Source organism: Giraffa tippelskirchi, chromosome 3 (genome assembly GCF_054371585.1).
Source record: "Giraffa tippelskirchi isolate mGirTip1 chromosome 3, T2T-mGirTip1v1.2.pri, whole genome shotgun sequence".
NCBI classification, from domain to species: Eukaryota; Metazoa; Chordata; class Mammalia; order Artiodactyla; family Giraffidae; genus Giraffa; species Giraffa tippelskirchi.
In genome coordinates this window covers 181,061,796-181,080,980 of record NC_137277.1, presented here as the reverse complement: position 1 = coordinate 181,080,980, position 19,185 = coordinate 181,061,796, and the positions used below count along the sequence as shown (strand labels likewise).

At 37.2% G+C, this 19,185-nt stretch overlaps 1 protein-coding gene across 24 annotated transcripts in view; it reads left to right on the top strand.

Annotated features, from left to right (window-relative positions):
* The window catches only part of EPB41 (erythrocyte membrane protein band 4.1), a 159,786-nt gene that overhangs the window by 96,930 nt on the left and 43,671 nt on the right, over positions 1–19,185 (top strand). For 9 of the 24 annotated variants that reach the window (XM_081586324.1, XM_081586320.1, XM_081586309.1 and 6 more), the window contains 2 exons: positions 123–295; positions 13,448–13,641. In XM_081586324.1, coding sequence (XP_081442450.1) covers positions 123–295; positions 13,448–13,641 — 367 coding nt within the window. Of the gene's footprint in view, positions 1–122; positions 296–13,447; positions 13,642–17,028; positions 17,086–17,282; positions 17,325–18,448; positions 18,512–19,185 lie in introns of all 24 variants that reach the window. The other 15 variants (XM_081586313.1, XM_081586307.1, XM_081586312.1 and 12 more) reach the window with 6 other exon arrangements.

Below are 19,185 nucleotides of genomic sequence, written 5' to 3'. Positions count from 1 at the left end.
TAATTATAAGGAAACTATGAGAGTTATAAAACTTTTTAATTCTTGATTTTGGCTTTAATTTCAGTCTCATTAGAGTAAGATAATGTATATAATATATGATGATTATGTTTTTTTCCCTCCAGACTGACGTCTACAGACACCATTCCTAAAAGCAAATTTCTTGCCCTGGGATCCAAATTCCGATACAGTGGCCGAACTCAGGCTCAGACCAGGCAAGCTAGTGCTCTGATTGACAGGCCTGCCCCACACTTTGAGCGCACAGCAAGCAAACGGGCGTCCCGAAGCCTTGATGGAGGTTTGTACCCAGAATTAATGATTTTTTGTCATCCTGACTCTTTAGAGAGAGATAAAGGAAATGTGGTTATCGGATGTGATCAGGTACAAAGAAAGTATGGTTATCTATAAGAGAATCAAAGAAACTCGGTGGAAAATGAAAAGGATTTTCCTAATTGTGTACTTGAGTGAAATCACCTTAAGAAAAGGAGAAAAAAGTTGCAGAGAGAGTAGGAACTAGATCAGGGTCCCACTGCTAGGTAGTGGTGGGTTAAATACCACTAGAATTAGAATTCAAAATTCTCTGCCACATGGCGAAACCTAATGTGAAATACTACACTAAAGCCCTCTTGGACATTCTTAAATAGTTATTTTTCGAGTAGAAAAGAGGAGAAGGATCTGCCTCACTCTAGTGCTATGGCAATTATTGAAAAAGTTTAGAATATTTGTCATGTGTCAATTATAGACAGAAAAAACAATCCTATTATTGGAGTCTCCAAATTTTGTTTAAATAAAAGGAAGAGGAAATAAATGTTTCATGATTGTATATACTGACAGAAGATCTGTTTCAGTTTTTCTAAGTTTAGTCTTAAGGATTTTAGAGCATTAGCATTAATGAAATGAAGTAATAAGCCATATTCAGTTCTTTTTTTTTTCCTGGCTGTATGGCATGGCATGCAGAATCTTAGTTCCCTGACCAGGGATTGAACCCAGGCCCCAGCAATGAAAGCACCAAGTCCTAACCGCTGAACATCCAGGGTATTCCCAAGCCATATTCAGTTCTTTATGCCACTAAAAAGAGGTGGCTAATAAATAAAAGTTCAGAAGGCAGTAAGCAAAATAGAGTATTGCTGATTGCAGCTCTATGCTGTCTATTGTAAAAGCAAGGTGCATGTTACAGTAGTTAAAGGTTTGGGTTACAGAATCAGACCTGGTTCCCAGTCTCAGCCACTATATTTATGATCTGTCTTCTTGAATGAGTTACTTAATCTGTTTGTGTCTGAATTTTCTCATTAATAAAGTGGGTATGATGAGACTATAATATTACCTCGAATTTTCATGAGGACTAAATGAGATGATATGCTTAGCACAGTGGTTGGCACTTAATAATTGATACTAAAATATTAAGTATCATTCAGATATTGTTAATGTTCTGGCCACAGAATTATTATTTTGTTAATTATTATCCAGAACTATGCTGCTGTATTCTGGTTTGTTGCATTGTGGGAGCGTATATCAGAAACACCTAACTCACTTTAAAGGAATCAGGAATGGGTTAGCCACACTTGGAAATTATCCAAGCAGTAGAAGTTTTGTTTCTGTACTGCACATCAAGTTTCTTTCTTTCTGGTGTTTCTCTACAAGGCAGATTGTAGTCTTTGATTTATTTATTCTTCATGATAACACTAGGAATTAAGTTTCCTGATTGCTCAGATGGTAAAGAATCTACCTACAATGCAGGAGACCCAGATTCAATCCCTGGGTCGGAAAGATTCCCTGGAGAAGGAAATGGCAACCCACTCCAGTATTCTTGCCTGGAGAATTTGTTGAACAGAGGAACCTGGCAGGCTACAGTCTATGCAGTTGCAAAGAGCTGGAAACAACTGAGTGAATAACACACACAAAGAAATTAAGCTCAGAGATTAAATAATTTTTCTTAAGATATGATAGCAGTTAAGTGGATTGGAGTACATGTTGGTTGTTGGATACTTAACTCATTTACTACTTTGTTCAACAATTTGTCATACATTTCTGTGTGTCAGGTATTATTCTAGTTACTGGGGATACAGTTGTGAACATACAAACATGGTCCTGCTCTCGTGGGGCTTATGTTTTATGGGTAGAAACAGAAATAAAACAAAACAAGTTCAGATAGTGATAAGTGCTATTAAAACAAAACAGAGTACTGGGAGGGAGCGTGTCTGGGGATGGGGCAGTTGAGAAGCTCTTTCAGACTGAAATTTTGTTCTGTTGCTCAGTTGTGTCCAACTCTTTGTGACCCCATGGACTGCAGCACGCCAGGCCTCCCTGACCTTCACCATCTTCCAGAATTTGCTTAAACTCATGTCCATCGAGTCAGTGATGCCATCCAACCATCTCATCCTCTGTCGTCCCCTTTTCCTCCTGCCCTCTATCTTTCCCAGCTTCAGGGTCTTTTCTAATGAGTCAGACTGAGTGGTCCAATCTAAATTCAGAAGGTTTCTCTGAGGAGCTTCATCTGAACTGAAACCTGAATTATCAGGTTAAATAAATAAATCTGGGGAAGGAACATTCTTGAAGAGAGAATAGTGAGTATGAAGCCCTGGAGGTAGGAATGAGTTTGGCAGGTGTCTAGATCAGTGCCGTCCATAGAACTTTCTGTGCTGATGAAATTCTTCTATTTTGTGATGTCTAGTTTGATAGCCAGTAGCCACCTTGGCCATTATGAACTTGAAATGTGGCTATGAAACTGAGAAACTCATTTTTAACTAAATTTAAATAGACACATGTGGCTAGTGCAAAGATCTACTCCACTCCACGGGTAGAAAAGCAAAATAATGGTGATAGTCTGTTGCTGGATTTGCATGAGAGATGGCAGCAGCTTGGACTTGAGTATTGGCATTAAAGATAGTGAAAACTGATCAGGGAAATAATTCAAAAGCCAGGCCTGACAGGATTACTGGTAAATTAAGCGTTGGAGATGGTAAGGAAAAGAAAATCAAGATTTTTCCTAGGCTTGATCATTTAGTACAGTGGGAAAGTCTGAGAGAGGGGCAGAGTTGGACATGTTAAATTTAAGGTATGAAGACTCAGTCCTCATGTCTGCCATATTCTTATTGATTTATTTATTTAATTTTCGGTTGCCCTTGGTCTTTGTTGCTCTGCATGGGCTTTCTCTGGTTGTGGTGAGTGGGGGTTACTCTTCATTGTAGTGCACTGCCTTTTCATTGCAGTAGCTTCTCTTGTTGCTGAGTACAGGCTCTAGTTTCAAAGGCTTCAGTAGTTGTAGCATGTGGGCTCAGTAATTGTGGCACATAGCTTAGTTGCCCTGTGGCATGTGAAATCTTCCTGGACCAGGGATCAAACCCATGTCCCCTGCATTGGCGATTGGATTCTCAACCAGATTCTTCCCTTAACAAGGGAGGTCCTGCTATATTTGTATAACAACATCAGGCATCACCTTCTTGTCCAATAAATCACCCTACCTCCAGTTTACTTTAGTTTTGGAGAGCTATTATTCCCATTATTTTATCCCCATTTTTCAGTGAGAAAACTGTAATTGGAAAATTTAAGCAGCTTGTTCAAGATCTCACAGATAGCTTAAACAAAACCCACATCTACCCAATACCATATTCCATGGTATTTTCCACTAAATGAAATTTCATTGTTATATAGATATTATGCCTGATGTATCTTTTCTTTCTAATAGCAAAATAACCAATAGTTCAAAGGTTATTGAGCTTTGGTACTTCGACCAAATTAGAAAGTTATACTTAGAAAGACTCTTCTATTACTTGTAGAAATCATATGTTGACTGTTTCTCTTTTTCTGGATGTAGAAACCTCATAGTTCAAGATTTTAAAAAACCCTTGATGTCTCTGTATATTGACTAATATTGGCCGGATCTTATTAAGTTATACACTGTGTTCGTAGGGGGAAAATCTGTAAGATATTGTAGAAAAACCCAAATGAACTTTTTTGACCATAAAAAAGTTTTCACTCATATCTTGATAACTAATGAACTTAAGTACCTTTTCATAGTTTATAGCTACTTGCATATCGCAAACACCCTCTTCCAACAACACAAGAGAAGACTCTACACATGGACATCACCAGATGGTTGACACCAAAATTAGATTGATTATATTCTTTGCAGCCAAAGATGGAGAAGCTCTATACAGTTAGCAAAAACAAGACCGGGAGCTGACTGTGGATCAGATCATGAACTCTTTATTGCCAAATTCAGACTTAAATTGAATAAAGTGGAGAAAACCACTAGACCATTCAGGTATGACCTAAATCAAATCCCTTATGACTATTTAGTAGAAGTGAGAAATAGATTTAAAGGACTATATCTGATAGACAGAGTGCCTGATGAACTATGGATGGAGGTTCGTGACACTGTACAGGAGACAGGAATCAAGACCATCCCCAAGAAAAAGAAATGCAAAAAAGCAAAATGGCTGTCTGAGGAGGCCTTACAAATAGCTGTGAAAAGAAGAAAAGCAAAAAGCAAAGGAGAAAAGGAAAGATATACCCATTTGAATTCAGAGTTCCAAAGAATAGCAAGGAGAGATAAGAAAGCCTTCCTCAGTGGTCAATGCAAAGAAATAGAGGAAAACAATAGAATGGGAAAGACTAGAGATCTTTTCAAGAACATTAGAGATACAAAGGGAACATTTCATGCAAATATGGGCTCAATAAAGGACAGAAATGGTAGGGACCTAACAGAAGCAGAAGATATTAAGAAGAGGCGGCAAGAATACACAGAAGAATTGTACAAAAAAGTTCTTCACGACCCAGACAATCACGATGGTGTGATCACTCACCTAGAGCCAGACATCCTGGAATGTGAAGTCAAGTGGGCCTTAGAAAGCATCACTACAAACAAAGCTAGTGGAGGTGATGGAATTCCAGTTGAGCTATTTCAAATCCTGAAAGATGATACTGTGAAAGTGCTGCACTCAGTATGCCAGCAAATTTGGAAAACTCAGCAGTGGCCACAGGACTGGAAAAGGTCAGTTTTCATTCCAATCCCAAAGAAAGGCAATGCCAAAGAATGTTCAAACTCCCACACAATTGCACTCACCTCACACGCTAGTAAAGTAATCCTTAAAATTCTCCAAGCCAGGCTTCAGCAATACATGAACCGTGAACTTCCAGATGTTCAAGCTGGGTTTAGAAAAGGCAGAGGAACCAGAGATCAAATTGCCAACATGCACTGGATCATCGAAAAAGCAAGAGAGTTCCAGAAAAACGTCTATTTCTGCTTTATTGACTATGCCAAACCCTTTGACTGTGTGGATCACAATAAACTGGAAAATTCTGATAGAGATGGGAATACCAGACCACCTGACCTGCCTCTTGAGAAACCTGTATGCAGGTCAGGAAGCAACAGTTAGAACTGGACATGGAACAACAGACTGGTTCCAAATAGGAAAAGGAGTACATCAAGGCTGTATATTGTCACCCTGGTTATTTAACTTCTATGCAGAGTACATCATGAGAAACGCTGGGCTGGAGGAAGCACAAGCTGGAATCAAGATTGCCGGGAGAAATATCAATAACCTCAGATATGCAGATGACACCACCGTTATGGCAGAAGTGAAGAACTAAAGAGCCTCTTGATGAAAGTGAAAGAGGAGAGTGAAAAAGTTGGCTTAAAGCTCAACGTTCAAAAAACTAAGATCATGGCATCTGGTCCCATCACTTCATGGGAAATAGATGGGGAAACAGTGTCAGACTTTATTTTTTTGGGCTCCAAAATTACTGCTGATGGTGATTGCAGCCATGAAATTAAAAGACGCTTACTCCTTGGAAGGAAAGTTATGACCAACCTAGACAGCATATTAAAAAGCAGAGACATTACTTTGCCAACAAAGGTCCATCCAGTCAAGGCTATAGTTTTTCCAGTGGTCATGTATGGATGTGAGAGTTGGACTGTAAAGAAAGCTAAGTGCTGAAGAATTGATGCTTTTGAAGTGTGGTGTTGGAGAAGACTCTGGAGAGTCCCTTGGCCTGCAAGGAGATCCAACCAGTCCATCCTAAAGGAGATCAGTCCTGGGTGTTCATTGGAAGGACTGATGTTGAAGCTGAATCTCCAATACTTTGGCCACCTGATGAGAAGAGCTGACTCATTTGAAATGATTCTGATGCTGGGAAAGATTGAAGGCAGGAGGAGAAGGGGACGACAGAGGATGAGATGGTTGGATGGTATCGCCGACTTGATGGACATGCGTTTGGGTGGACTCAGGGTGTTGGTGATGGACAGAGAGGCCTGGCATGCTGCGGTTCGTGGGGTTGCAAAGAGTCGGACACGACTGAGCGACTGAACTGAACTGATATCATTATTTCTGAAGTGCCTGTTCAAATCTTTAGCTCATATTTTTATTGGGCTGCCTGTCTTATTAATTTGTGGGTATTCTTTATATACTCTTGTCTCACTCTCAATCTCAGGGAGAAAGCATCAGTATTTCATCATCAAGTGTGATGTTTGCTCTGGATTTTATGTAGCTACCTCTTATCAGAGAAGGAAACTTCTGAGAGTTTTTATCATGAATGAATGGTGACTTTTATCAAATGCTTTTCACTTCATTAGTTGATATGGTAATAGGATTTTTCTCCTTCTTTATGTTACATGATGGCTTACACTGATTGACTTTCCATTGTTAAGCCTTCTTGGCATTTCTTGAAGTAAACTCAATTTGATCATAATATATTCCTCTTATGTCATTTAAGGCTTTCTGCAATGATATTCATGAGAGAGATAGGCCTGTAGTTTTCCTTTCTTGTAAATGTTGTCAGGTTTTAGTGTCAAGTTTATGCTGGCCTCAAAGTAAAGGATCCCCTCTTTCTGCTCTCTGAAAGAGTTTGGGTAAGATTGGTATTATTTCTTCCTTAATGTTTGGGAAGAATTCACCTATAAATTCTAGCTAGCTGGTTCTAAAGATCTCTTTGTGGCAGGGTTCTTTGCTTCCAGATTCAATGTCTTTATTAGAAAGGACTATTAAGATGTTCTAGTTCTTGTTTCAGTTTTGGTAATTATGCTTTTTCTAGGAAATGTCCATTGAATCTAAATTTTCAAGTTTATTGCCATAAAGCTGTATCTTTTTAATATTTGTAAGATCTACAGCAATGTCCCCTTCTGTTTTCCTCATATTGGTATGTTATACACCTACCCCTCTTTTTTTTTTTTAACAAGCTTGCAACTTATCTGTTAATTTATTAATCTTTCCAAAAAACCAGTTTTGGGTTTTGTTTTCTTCCTGTCATATAATTTTAATGTAATTTTTGCCAGCTAGTATTTTTATTGTTTTCTTTTTACTTTTTTTAAACTGTCCTTTTTCTAATTTCTTTAAAGAGTATCCATTGATGTTTATTATTTCTTACAACCTAACCTTAGAGTTTAAGTGACTTGCTAACATCACATAGTCAGTCAATAACAGAGCTAGGAATATCTAAAACTGTTCTGCCAGTGCCATGTTTTTTATCCTTCACCAAGATAACTTCTTTTCTGTAGAAGAGAAAGGATAAAAGATGTCGTTAGGCCGTTCATTGAGCACTTAGTATGCTCTAGGTACTGTTCTAAATATTTTATATATATTATCTTTTAAACATCTAAATTGCATATAAACTGAGTAGGACATTTTTTGTAGTTCTGTTTTCAAATGTCTTCTGTTTCTCTGTGTACTGTCTGCTCAGTATAAGAATTTGACAATGTGTCTATAAAAACTATTTTTCCTCCTTTTCCCAGATCCTTTTCCATTCTTCTTAATAGAGAGACTTTCCCCTATTAGGCCTCCCTTTTTTTTTTTTTTAAATTAATACAAGCCTCTAAGCTCAAGATGGTGTATTAGGGAAACTTTAATAAGTATTACTTTATAAGAGAACTTATTTTAATGAACATTCCCTTTCTCTTTTGTTATATCTGGTGCTCAGAGCATCTGCTTCACCAGCTAAAGAACTAAAACTGATTCAGATCCAAATTTATATGATAGAATAGGAGATCACAAGAATATGCTAATAATGATGACAAGGATTTTTCAGCTTATATTTTTGTTGCACTTTTTGATTTTCAGACCATTTCTATATATTCCTATTTAGTGCCAACAATCTAGTGGACAAAAAGCGTTTAGGAATTCTTGTTTTACTATTGAGGAAACTGGGGCACAAAACGGTCATATAACTTCCTAGGTTCATACACCAAGCTGTATCCGTCCTGTGAGTAGTGGTTGCAGTGATTCTTGCCAGGGAAATACATCCATGTCATCTTTGCAGCTTTAAAACAAAACAAATGCCCAAGCTTCACTCGTAGATACCACATCTGTCTGTGGTGGAGCTGAGCGTCAGCTGGGTTTTTTTGTTCATTTTTTCAAGATCCAAAGATGAATCATGTGCCTCTGATAATGGAACCACTGACCCATTGCATACTCATTGTACCTGTGCCATCCTAGCAGAAATTGTGCTAGTAACAGAGCTAGAACTAGAATTTAAGACTCTTTTTACTCAATATGATCGTTTTGAGTTTTACTCTTCACTGCTCTAATAAATAATTCGATTCTATTGTCAGATAAAAGCAATATAACACGAGTTAATGAGCCCACAAACTGATCACAACCAGGACTCTTCTTCGTCTGCTGTTGCTGCTGCTGCTTAGTCACTTCAGTCGTGTCCGACTCTGTGCGACCCCATAGACGGCAGCCCACCAGGCTCCCCCGTCCCTGGGATTCTCCAGGCAAGAACACTGGAGTGGGTTGCCATTTCCTTCTCCCATGCATGAAAGTAAAAAGTGAAAGTGAAGTCGCTCAGTCGTGTCCGACTCTTTGCGACCCCATGGACTGCAGCCTACCAGGCTCCTCCGTTCATGGGATTTTCCAGGCAAGAGTACTGGAGTGGGCTTCTTTGTCTAGACCTTCAGAAATGGGAAATAATTCAATTTTTAGAGTTAACTCTTCTCTATATACGCACCAAAATCTTTTAATAGCTAACAAATGAATTCATAAAACTGAAAAGCCAGAATATCTTAAAAAGTAATCACTACCTCCAACACTGAATATATGAAAAAGCATTGAATTATACAGTCTAAATGGGTGAATTTTATAGTATGTGACTTATATTGCAAGTTCTTTAAAAATACAAGAAAAATAAAAAAAACAAAAAGACAAGAACCACAGTCACTACCATGATTCTCTGTTGTGATCCATACTTTTTATAGCCTTTTTATGGAGAAAAGGAATTTGCTTCTCTTCAGAGGTACTAGGTGATATTTTATGCTTGAATTGCATATCAATGTGTACATAGTTAAGTTTTTGCTCAACATACTCTTGAAATAATATTAACCTGTAAGAAAAAAATACAAAGATCTAGGTATGACTTTAAAGTTATTAATATTTAGGATTTGTTAAGTATTTTTATATCCAACTTTCCCATGGAGTTGAAGAAATAGATGGGGAAACAATAGAAACCGTGAGAGACTTTATTTTCTTGGGCTCCAAAACCACTGCAGCTGGTAACTGCAGCCATGAAGTTAAAAGATGCTTGCTCCTTGGAAGAAAAGTTATTACCAATGTAGATAGCATACTAAAAAGCAGAGATATTACTTTGCCAACAAAGGTCCGTCTAGTCAAAGCTATGGTTTTTCCAGTAGTCTTGTATGTATGTGAGGTTGGACCATAAAGAAAGCTGAGTGCTAAAGAATTGATGCTTTTGAAGTGTGGTATTGGAGAAGACTCTTGAGAGTCCCTTGGACTGCAAGGAGATCCAACCAGTCAATCCTAAAGAAAATCAGTCCTGAATATTCATTGGAAGGACTGAAGCTCCAATACTTTGGCCACTTGACGCGAAGAACTGACTCATTGGAAAAGACCCTGATGCTGGGAAAGATTGAAGGTGGGAAGAGAAGGGGACGACAGAGGATGAGACGGTTGGATGGCATCACCGACTCAATGGACATGAGTTTGAGCTAGCTTCAGAAGTTCATGATGGACAGGGAAACCTGGTGTGCTGCCATCCGTGGGATCCCTGAGTTGGACACGACTGAGCAACTGAGCTGAACTTCCCGTAGAGTTAATACCCGCCATATTTTGCAAATGATGCAACTTTCCGCCTCTGTTTCTAACTGCCAGTTACCACACTTATACCTACTTTTCCACATATAGTACGGATTGCCAGGGCTAGGAATACTGAAAACTTAAATCATTTGGCTCTGCAGTATTAGTTTTGGATTAAAACCAAATGCAAGTGGCAAAATAACACATGGTGAAAGCATGGGCTCTGCTTCTCTGATGCCAGACAGAGTCGAATTAATTCTTTGAGAGGAGGTGTGAATACACATGTATAATGATACTTTAACACAACTGTGAGCAAAATATTTTGTCACATTCCCCTGTGTTGTTAGATTTGGTCTGCCATCTGCCATTCTTGCATTGATGGGCTTAGAGCACCCATGAAAAGCAGGGACTTGCAAGAGGCTACAGTGTTTCTACTGAAAGATAAATTAGATCCTTGGGTTTCTGTTGTTTTTTTCCTGTGTATCCCCTGAGGAGTGATTTCTTTCTCTAGAGCTCATTACAGTACATCAAGCATTGCTTTTTTGGTGTTGTGTATATGAAATACTTGTGAATTTCAATTTTTTAATCTGTCCTGATTCATGGAATTCCTTTTATTCTACCTAATTTTTACTGCTTATGAATCTAAATTTATCAGGAAAAGTTAAATTCAGTATACTCAATTTGAGAAGGCAGGAAAGTGTGTAATAAAAATTATACAGATTTGCATGTAAGATAATTAAGATTTTAAAGTCTCAGCACATGAAGGTTAGTGATCAGAAATATTAAATCATATGGAAACACACTGCATTTCTAGACATTGCCAGCGAGCTCTTACTACAAAGTGTATGGATGTCCTCTTTTAGTTCCTGAAAGAATGAAGATAAAAATCATAAAAAGAGTATGAGTGATTGTTTTTAAGTGAGTGATGTGAAACTTAGATGCCCAGTAATCCAAACCAAAACAACTGTTAACTCTGTGAAAAGATCAAGCTTTTGTCATAAGCATATATTGCATATTCCCTCTAAAGCAATCTATATATACTCTTTGCTCTAAATTAGAGTTAATTAACCTAGCAAGCTTATTCTGTGCACCCTAGAGCCAGTACCCCCTCCTACTGCCCTCCTCAGTTGTGACAACCACAAATGTCTCCAGATATTGCCAAATGTTCTTGGGGTGGGGGGCAAAATCGCCCTGGTTGAGAACTGCTGCTCTAAATATATTAGAGAATGGGAGCAATGATGCAGATTGATAAGACTTTGGAAGAGAGTTGGGTAGAACTCAAACTGTTGTTTTGATTATTTTAAGGACTAAAGCCCAAAGGTTTTGAATTTATTTTATTTTTTAAATTAATTTTTATTGGAGTATAGTTGATTTACAACATGTTAGTTTCTGCTGTACAGCACAGTGACTCAGGTGTATATATACACCTGATATATATATATATATATATATCATACATATATATATGATATATATGTATCTCCATTCTTTTTAGATTGTTTTTCCAATAGGTCATTACAGTGTATTGAGTAGAATTCCCTGTGCTATACAGTAGGTTCTTATTAGTTATCTATTTTATATGTAGTAATATATATATGTCAGCCCCAATCTCCCAGTTTGTTCCTCTCCACCCCTTTCCCCTTTGGTAAGCATAAGTTGGTTTTCTACATCTGTCAATCTATTTCTGTTTTATAAATAAGTTCATTTGTATTGGGTTGGCCAAAAAGTTCATTTGCGTTTTTCCATATGATGTAATGGAAAAACCTCAACAAACCTTTTGGCCAACCCAATAACACTGTTTTTTTTTTAATATTCCACATATGAGTGGTAATGATATTTGTCTTTTGTGTCTGACTTACTTCACGCAGTATGACAATCTCTAGGTCCATCTGTGTCCTTGCAAATGGCATTGTCTTGTTCTTTTTTATGGATGAGTAATATTCCATTGTATATACTTACCACATCTTCTTTATTTATTCATTCATCCATCGATGGACATTTAGGTTGCTTCCATGCCCTGGCTGTTGTAAATAATGCAGCAATGAATATTAGGGTGCATGTAACTTTTTGAATTATGGTTTTCTCCAGATATATGCCCAGGAGTGGAATGGCTGGATCATATGATAGCTCTGTTTTTAGTGTTTTAAGGAACATGCATACTGTTCTCCATAGTGGCTGTACCAATTTACATTCCCACCAGCAGTGTAGAAGGGTTCCCTTTCTCCACACTCTCTGTAGCATTTATTGTTTGTAGACTTTTTTGATGATGGCTATTCTGACTGATGTGATACCTCATGTAGTCTTGATTTGCATTTCTCTAATAATTAGTGATGTTGAGCATCTTTTCATGTGCCTCTTGGTCATCTGCATGTCTTCTTTGGAGAAATGCCTATTTAGATCTTCCACCCATTTTTTGATTAGGTTGTTTGTTTTTTTTGTTATCGAGCTGGATAAGCTGTTCGTGTATTTTGAAAATTAATCTCATGTTGGTCACTTTGTTTGCAAATATTCTCTCCCATTCTTTGGATTGTCTTTTCGTTTTGTTTATAGTTTCTCTGCTATGCAAAAGCTTTAAGTTTAATTAGGTTCCATTGGTTTATTTTTGTTTTTATTTTCATTACTCTAGGAAGTGGATCAAAAAAGATCTTGCTACAATTTATGTCAGAGGGTATTCTACAAATGGATTAAATGCCCCAGCCAAAAGACGTAAACCAGCTGAATGGATTGAATTTTACTTTTTAATAAAAAAGTTAAAAAGGAAAGTGTCTGGTTCAAAGATTTGCTCTTAAATAACCATCAAAAAGTGTACATGTCTTATAAGAAGATTCCTTTATCCCAAGTTATTTTGTAATCATTCCAAGTTATTTTGTAATCATTCCAAGGAGGCTTAACAGAAAAATCAGACTTAATCCTCTTTTCTAGAATATATTTTTAGGTTACTGAAATCACCTATAAATAAATGCATCTTTATTTCAAAAAGTCTTCCTGGAAGAAATCAGACTTAATTAACCCTTTTTCTCCTTCATAGACTACCGTGCAGGTTCTTGAAGCTAATAGATTACAAGGTTAAAAAATCTTGCCAACTTTTTAATAAAATGAGCTTTTCTTTTTTTTTTTTTTTTTATATTTTGCTGTCCACACTTACCCCCCATCCTGCCTCCCATCCCACCCTTTATAGGATATTATCATCATCAGGAGTTTTTAGCTTTTCTGCTAGGGTTCTTCTAGCTCTTTTATGGTCATTATAGCCATTGGTCACCTGCCAGAGCACTAATAATTCATTTTTTTTACCTTCTGTATTTTAGCCACTGGCCACTGTAACACTCATATGTGTCCTGAAGCCACAGTTATTTCACCTGGGCTGTGCAGGTAGTACAATGACTCTTGCCTTCACTTCTCCTTTACTTTTGTCTTTTTTCTTGCAGCAGCGGCCGTTGAGTCAGCAGACCGAAGTCCTCGGCCCACCTCTGCACCAGCCATTGCTCCGAGTCAAGCCGCAGAAGGCGATGTCCCAGGTGCGCCTGTCAAGAAAGCGCAGAAGGAAACAGTGCAGGTTGAAGTGAAAAAGGAAGAGGCACCACCTGAGGATGCTGAGCCAGAGCCCACAGAAGCATGGAAGGTATGTCATAAGCCCAAATGTCCAGCTCACTCACTTTCTGGTGACTCCTTGACCAGGAGGGTTCTCAAAGCACTGGTTTTTGTTAAATCCTAACAAAGTTATTTCTTCCTTACTCTTTCTTAAAGAAGGTAACTCCCTGTAAACCTGTAAAATATTTTCAAAGAATTATGTCGTGAAGACTGTAAGCTGTCCCAGATGTTTTCAGGTGATACACAGCTTTACCCAACTTAAATTTTAAAAACTGAGTCTGTAAAACACACCAGCACTGTGATCATCTGCTTTTAAAAATAATTTTTACTCATGCAGAAGGAATCTCCACATTCCTTTCTAAGAGTAAGCTCAGCTAGTATGATTAAAATATAATTTGGTTTCCTAAAATGGATATATGTGTACCATGCCCAAAGAATATCCAGATATTATATGAAGCACATATATGTGGTTGTTCAAATCTTAAGTAACTTTATAAAAAGAAGATCCATTATGTAAGGAAAATTATGCCACTGAATTGTTTATAGTTCTGAGTTGATTGTACCACAGTCACTGAACTTTGTTGAAAAATCACAAGTTTCATTAGTAGATTTCCCAGGAGTAACTGTATATGAACGAATCTTTTATATGTTGATGAGCTTTTAAAAATACGTTTAAGCAGCAATGGAGTTGACGTGTCAGTTCAGATTTATTAAAGTAAATACAAATCTCACTGTTGACAACAGAAATTAATAGAAACAATCTTTATAAGAAAAGCTACATTTTTATATGTCTGTTAAGAAATGTAAAACTGTGTAAGACCTTAGTAAGTGCTCTCACCTTGGCAGATAGATTGATTAATTCTGTTCTTTTGGAGCCAGTTCAATATCTAGTTTATCTATAAAGCATGGCCAGTATGGCTCTATTTTGATTGTATTAAAAAAGTATTCAGTGTGACATAGTTCTCCCTGTCCTTTGAGACCAACTTGAGTCCAGAGGTAGGGGGAGATTAAATGAATGGTAAGTGTTTGCATTTTTGTATCTAGCCAAATGTGCTTAACATTGGCCATAAGGTTCAGTATCAACAGTGCCTTTTTGATGCTAGACTACTTCAGTTTTTAATGTTAGGGTAGCTCACCTGGCACTTTGACTATCTTTTCATTTGTATTGCTAACTGAAAATGTTGAATTACTGGAAGTGGCAAGGGAATCTTTCTGGTGGCTAAGATTCCTTTGGCTTTGTGCTAATAACTTCCTTATTCTTTCACCTATCTGGCAGACACAAGTATCTTCCTGAATAGGTTCCCTTTCCTCTTGGGGAAAAGGAGAGTCCTGACCACTGGACAGTCAGGGAATTTCCTTGACATCTTCTTGATCACATTTGGCAGCCTTACCTCAGAATATAATGTCCTCAGCAGAGTGGAGAGATCACTTGCTGTTATATGCTCACCATTTAGGTGCCAGTAGGGGGCCTTCTTGCTGGTTAATTCTATATAAATACATTTTGAGATACTTGTATTGAGATCAGACTGAAAGCCACTTCTGATAACCTTCTATTACTGTACTAACAGTGACAGAGCTAACAGTGACTTGAGTTAATTTTATTTGTAGCAGTTAGAAACTAATTATGGCATTTGCCTGAAGCTGTATTTACTATATAAAGCAGCAGTAGTAATAAAGTAGCCCTGTAATTGTGGAAATCTCATTACCTAACACTAAGTTGGTGCCAGATAGAGAGAGCTTTTTGGCATCTTGAGTCATTTGACAAGACCTATTTTGCAGGTGTGGAGACAGTACCTTTCCTCATGTGCATATTTATCTCAGTTAATGTTCTCTATAGGAGCATACACAGAACTGCTGCTGTTGCTCGGTCTCCATTCTTAAAATGAAGTAGAGGCTCTCCACTTTTTGCTGTTGGATTGCTAAGGACCCAAAGCAAGAAGTCATTATTCATTTAAACAAGTAATTTAAGCTTTACCAAATAATTCAAAACTTCCATTTGCTAAGCATTCACAACTCTATGAAGAAATTTTCTCCATTCTGTCAATAAAAAACTTGAAACTCAGAGAGGTGAAATAACTTGTGAACAGCCACACAGCAAGTCTACCGGGATTCAGAGCAGGAGTAGCCCAAATTGTTACTTACCCCAGCAGTTAAAAGGGCTGTAGCCAGATGTGCTTACGATTTGATAGTGTCATCAAGTTTGGTGTCGTCTTATGTTCCTTATATTCAGTCCCAGAGAAAACAGCACAATGACATTATATTCTGAGGTAAGGCTGCCAAATGTGATCAAGAAGAAGATGTCAAGGAAATTCCCTGACTGTCCAGTGGTCAGGACTCTCCGCTTTCACTGCTGAGGGCCCGGGTTTCCATCCCTGGTTGGGGAACTAGGATCCAGCAAGCCGCTTGGAAGCCAAAAAAAAAAGAATATGTCAAAACCACAAATGAATGAAGTTCTGTGAAGAATGTAAAGATACAAAGTGATTGATTTGACCCTTAATAAAAACATTTTTCTCATTTTGATATATCCAGTGCTTTAGGCGTTGCTTACTATTTATGCTTTCTCTTAACAGTCTTGTTTTTTAAATTTATGCTTACTCTACTTGGGGCATATAAAATGACTGCTACTAAAGGTATTTCAAAGCTAAGCAGGAGGCCTTAGTTACTATATCCCTACTACTAAGGATGAATCTTTCACATCCACTGAACACATGGGCTCCCGCTCCCTGGAGAGGAGAGTACAGTGTGTTGAATGTTACAGCTGAGCCCTGTGTGTGCTTATTTATAAATCAGCCTTGGAAGTAACTGCATGCATCAGTAACATTTGCATTGAGTTTATTTTGATGTGTTGTTGTCTAATAAACTCAAGGGTTAAACTGCTTCCTTAAATAGATTGATCAACTAACAGAATTTTTTGTATTTACCTGTTTGGTGTCATATGTGATTTATTTTATGTGTATTTTAAGTGTAAAGATTTTCTTTTTGTTTCTGTCATGTATGTCACACATGGATATCTTCATTTGTAAATTTGTTTTTAACTGTCATTTAAAATACTTCTACATCATTTTTTAAAAAGGAAAACACAGCTTTTTAAAGCCTAAATTATTATTTTTAGTAAGTACTTTTTGAGAAATAAGTAGAAACATGTTTTCTTCATCAATAGAATAATTACCTTAATTTTCTTTTTTGATCCTTTGGCTGTCCATAGTACCTCTTCAGCCTTGAGAATGTGATGGTGAACTGACAGATTGCTATTGAGAGCAGTGTCCTTCCCTGTAATACCCCCTGAATGATTGCATCATGATGATTACATATCAGTTTATTTCACAACCACCTAAAGATGTGGCTGTTTTGGAAATATTGCCATTCATAGAAACCTACTAACCTGAAATGTTTTTACCACTTTATTTCTTAAATGTAGGTGGAAAAAACCCACATCGAGGTCACAGTACCCACCCCAAATGGTGACCAAACACAGGTTTGTGCCAGCAGGCCACTTGTTCCTTTTTCCCTCCCTCCCCAGTTTTTTCTTCTCCGGTCTTCCCTGCTCCTTAAAAAAAAAAAAATATATATATATATATATATATATATATATAAAATGAAGGTTCAAACAAACTTCAATGAGCCAATATTTTATCATTTTTCTTTCTTTTTTTTTTAATAATGGCAAAACAGAAGCTTGCAGAAAAACCTGAAGATCTGATAAGAATGAGGAAGGTTAGCCATTTTTCACTTTCACAAAATCATATTACCATCACCCCTGCTGACTTTCATATTGCATTAAAAAGACAGTGATCCATTCTTTTCATTGATTTCTCTTAAGCTGGGAGTGCTTTCAAGTAGCAGATGTATGTATACACACACACACACACACATATACACACAAATGTATATATATGCATATATATATACACATATGTATACTAAAGAAATTATAATCCTATACTATATATTGAAAAATGTCATTAAAATAAACTTTCAGTGTGAAAATATCTTCTTAAACACGATGAAATAATAGTGAAGGCCAAATCTATCCTTTAAACTATATAAGAAATATTTCACAGTGGCACCATATGCTTGGAATCAACAATATGCATTCAGTATTTATGCTCAATGGACTTGAGTTTGAGCAAACTCTGGGGTTTCGTGAAGGACGGGGAAGCCTGGCGTTCTTCTGTCTATGGGATCATAAAGAGTCAGACACGACTTAGCAACTAAACAACAACATTATGGAAATCGTCATAGCAGCAACTCCCAGTATTGCTAATAATTATGGATTTGGCTGTTTTGTGTCTCACTCTTCTCAGCCAGGGAGTGGGATGAATGTTTTTACTGAATAGAATATTGACTGACTCTGTATAAAATGTCCTTAGATCTTCCTTATGGAAGGTATTAGAGATGTACGTACTGCAATGTTACTAAATATGAAATAATGTCAAAAAGCTAAATAATGTTTTAAAGCATTTCCCTACTCCATGGAACACAGAGATTCAAGACTTCTTAAAGTCATGCGTTTTAAGATAACCCTCAAACAGCTTAGCTTCAAAAAGGAACATAAAACAGCTTGTTATGTAAGAAGCCAATGAAGCCAGGAGCACTGTCTGTTTAAATAACATCATCGCGTTCTCCCATCATTCATGAACAAGGCCATCCATTTTCTGCTGGTAATTGTGTCCTCTGTGTGTCCTTGTGGTTCTGTGACCATTTCATGTTGGCATATGCTTTGCTGTGGACATTTAATTTTAAATATTTTTTTGGTTTGCCAATTTGCAGTTTTTTCCCGCAAGAACAACATTTTAATTTTTTATGCTTTTCTGTTTTTCCCTCTTTCATTTTCACAGAAAAAGAGAGAGAGACTAGATGGTGAAAACATTTATATCAGACATAGCAATTTAATGTTGGAGGTTTGTATGAACTTGAAGCTTATTTCAGTTGGTTGCCTGTAACCTGCATTCTTTGCTGATCCTCTTTCTTCTTTCTGTGCTGCGTTTGGTCTTGCATGCCATTGCATGAGAGAACTTTAGGTTTAAGATGCTTCTGCATGTTGGTAAACATGAAGATATGCAACCATCTCTACTTCTGAATCTTTAGTTTCCATTTCTCATACTTATCTGAAAATATATGATTGGGACTACCTCTCTGTATCCCATGGTTCCATTGTTTTACCCACTTTTAGAAAGAACTGTATCACTGTTTAAAAGTTTCTTGAATTGTCCAAGAGTATAAATTCCTATATGTCTCAAGCATCAAATTTGTATGGTTTTTTTAATCTTCAGAACCTAGTGAGTGTGGAAAAGTATGATCACAATTCAAAATGGACTTGTGAAAATGACCGAAGAATAGGGAAAAAACAGTAAAATATAGGAAGGAAAGAAGGGAGGCTGGCATTTAATGAGTAGTTAGTATGATATAAGGTAGTTTAATTATAAAACAAGTCTGAAAGTGAAAGTGAAAGTTGCTCAATCGTGTCCAACTCTTTGTGACCCTATGGACTGTACAGTCCATGGAATTCTCTAGGCCAGAATACTGGAGTGGATAGTCTTTCCCTTCTCCAGGGCATCTTCCCAACCCAGGGATC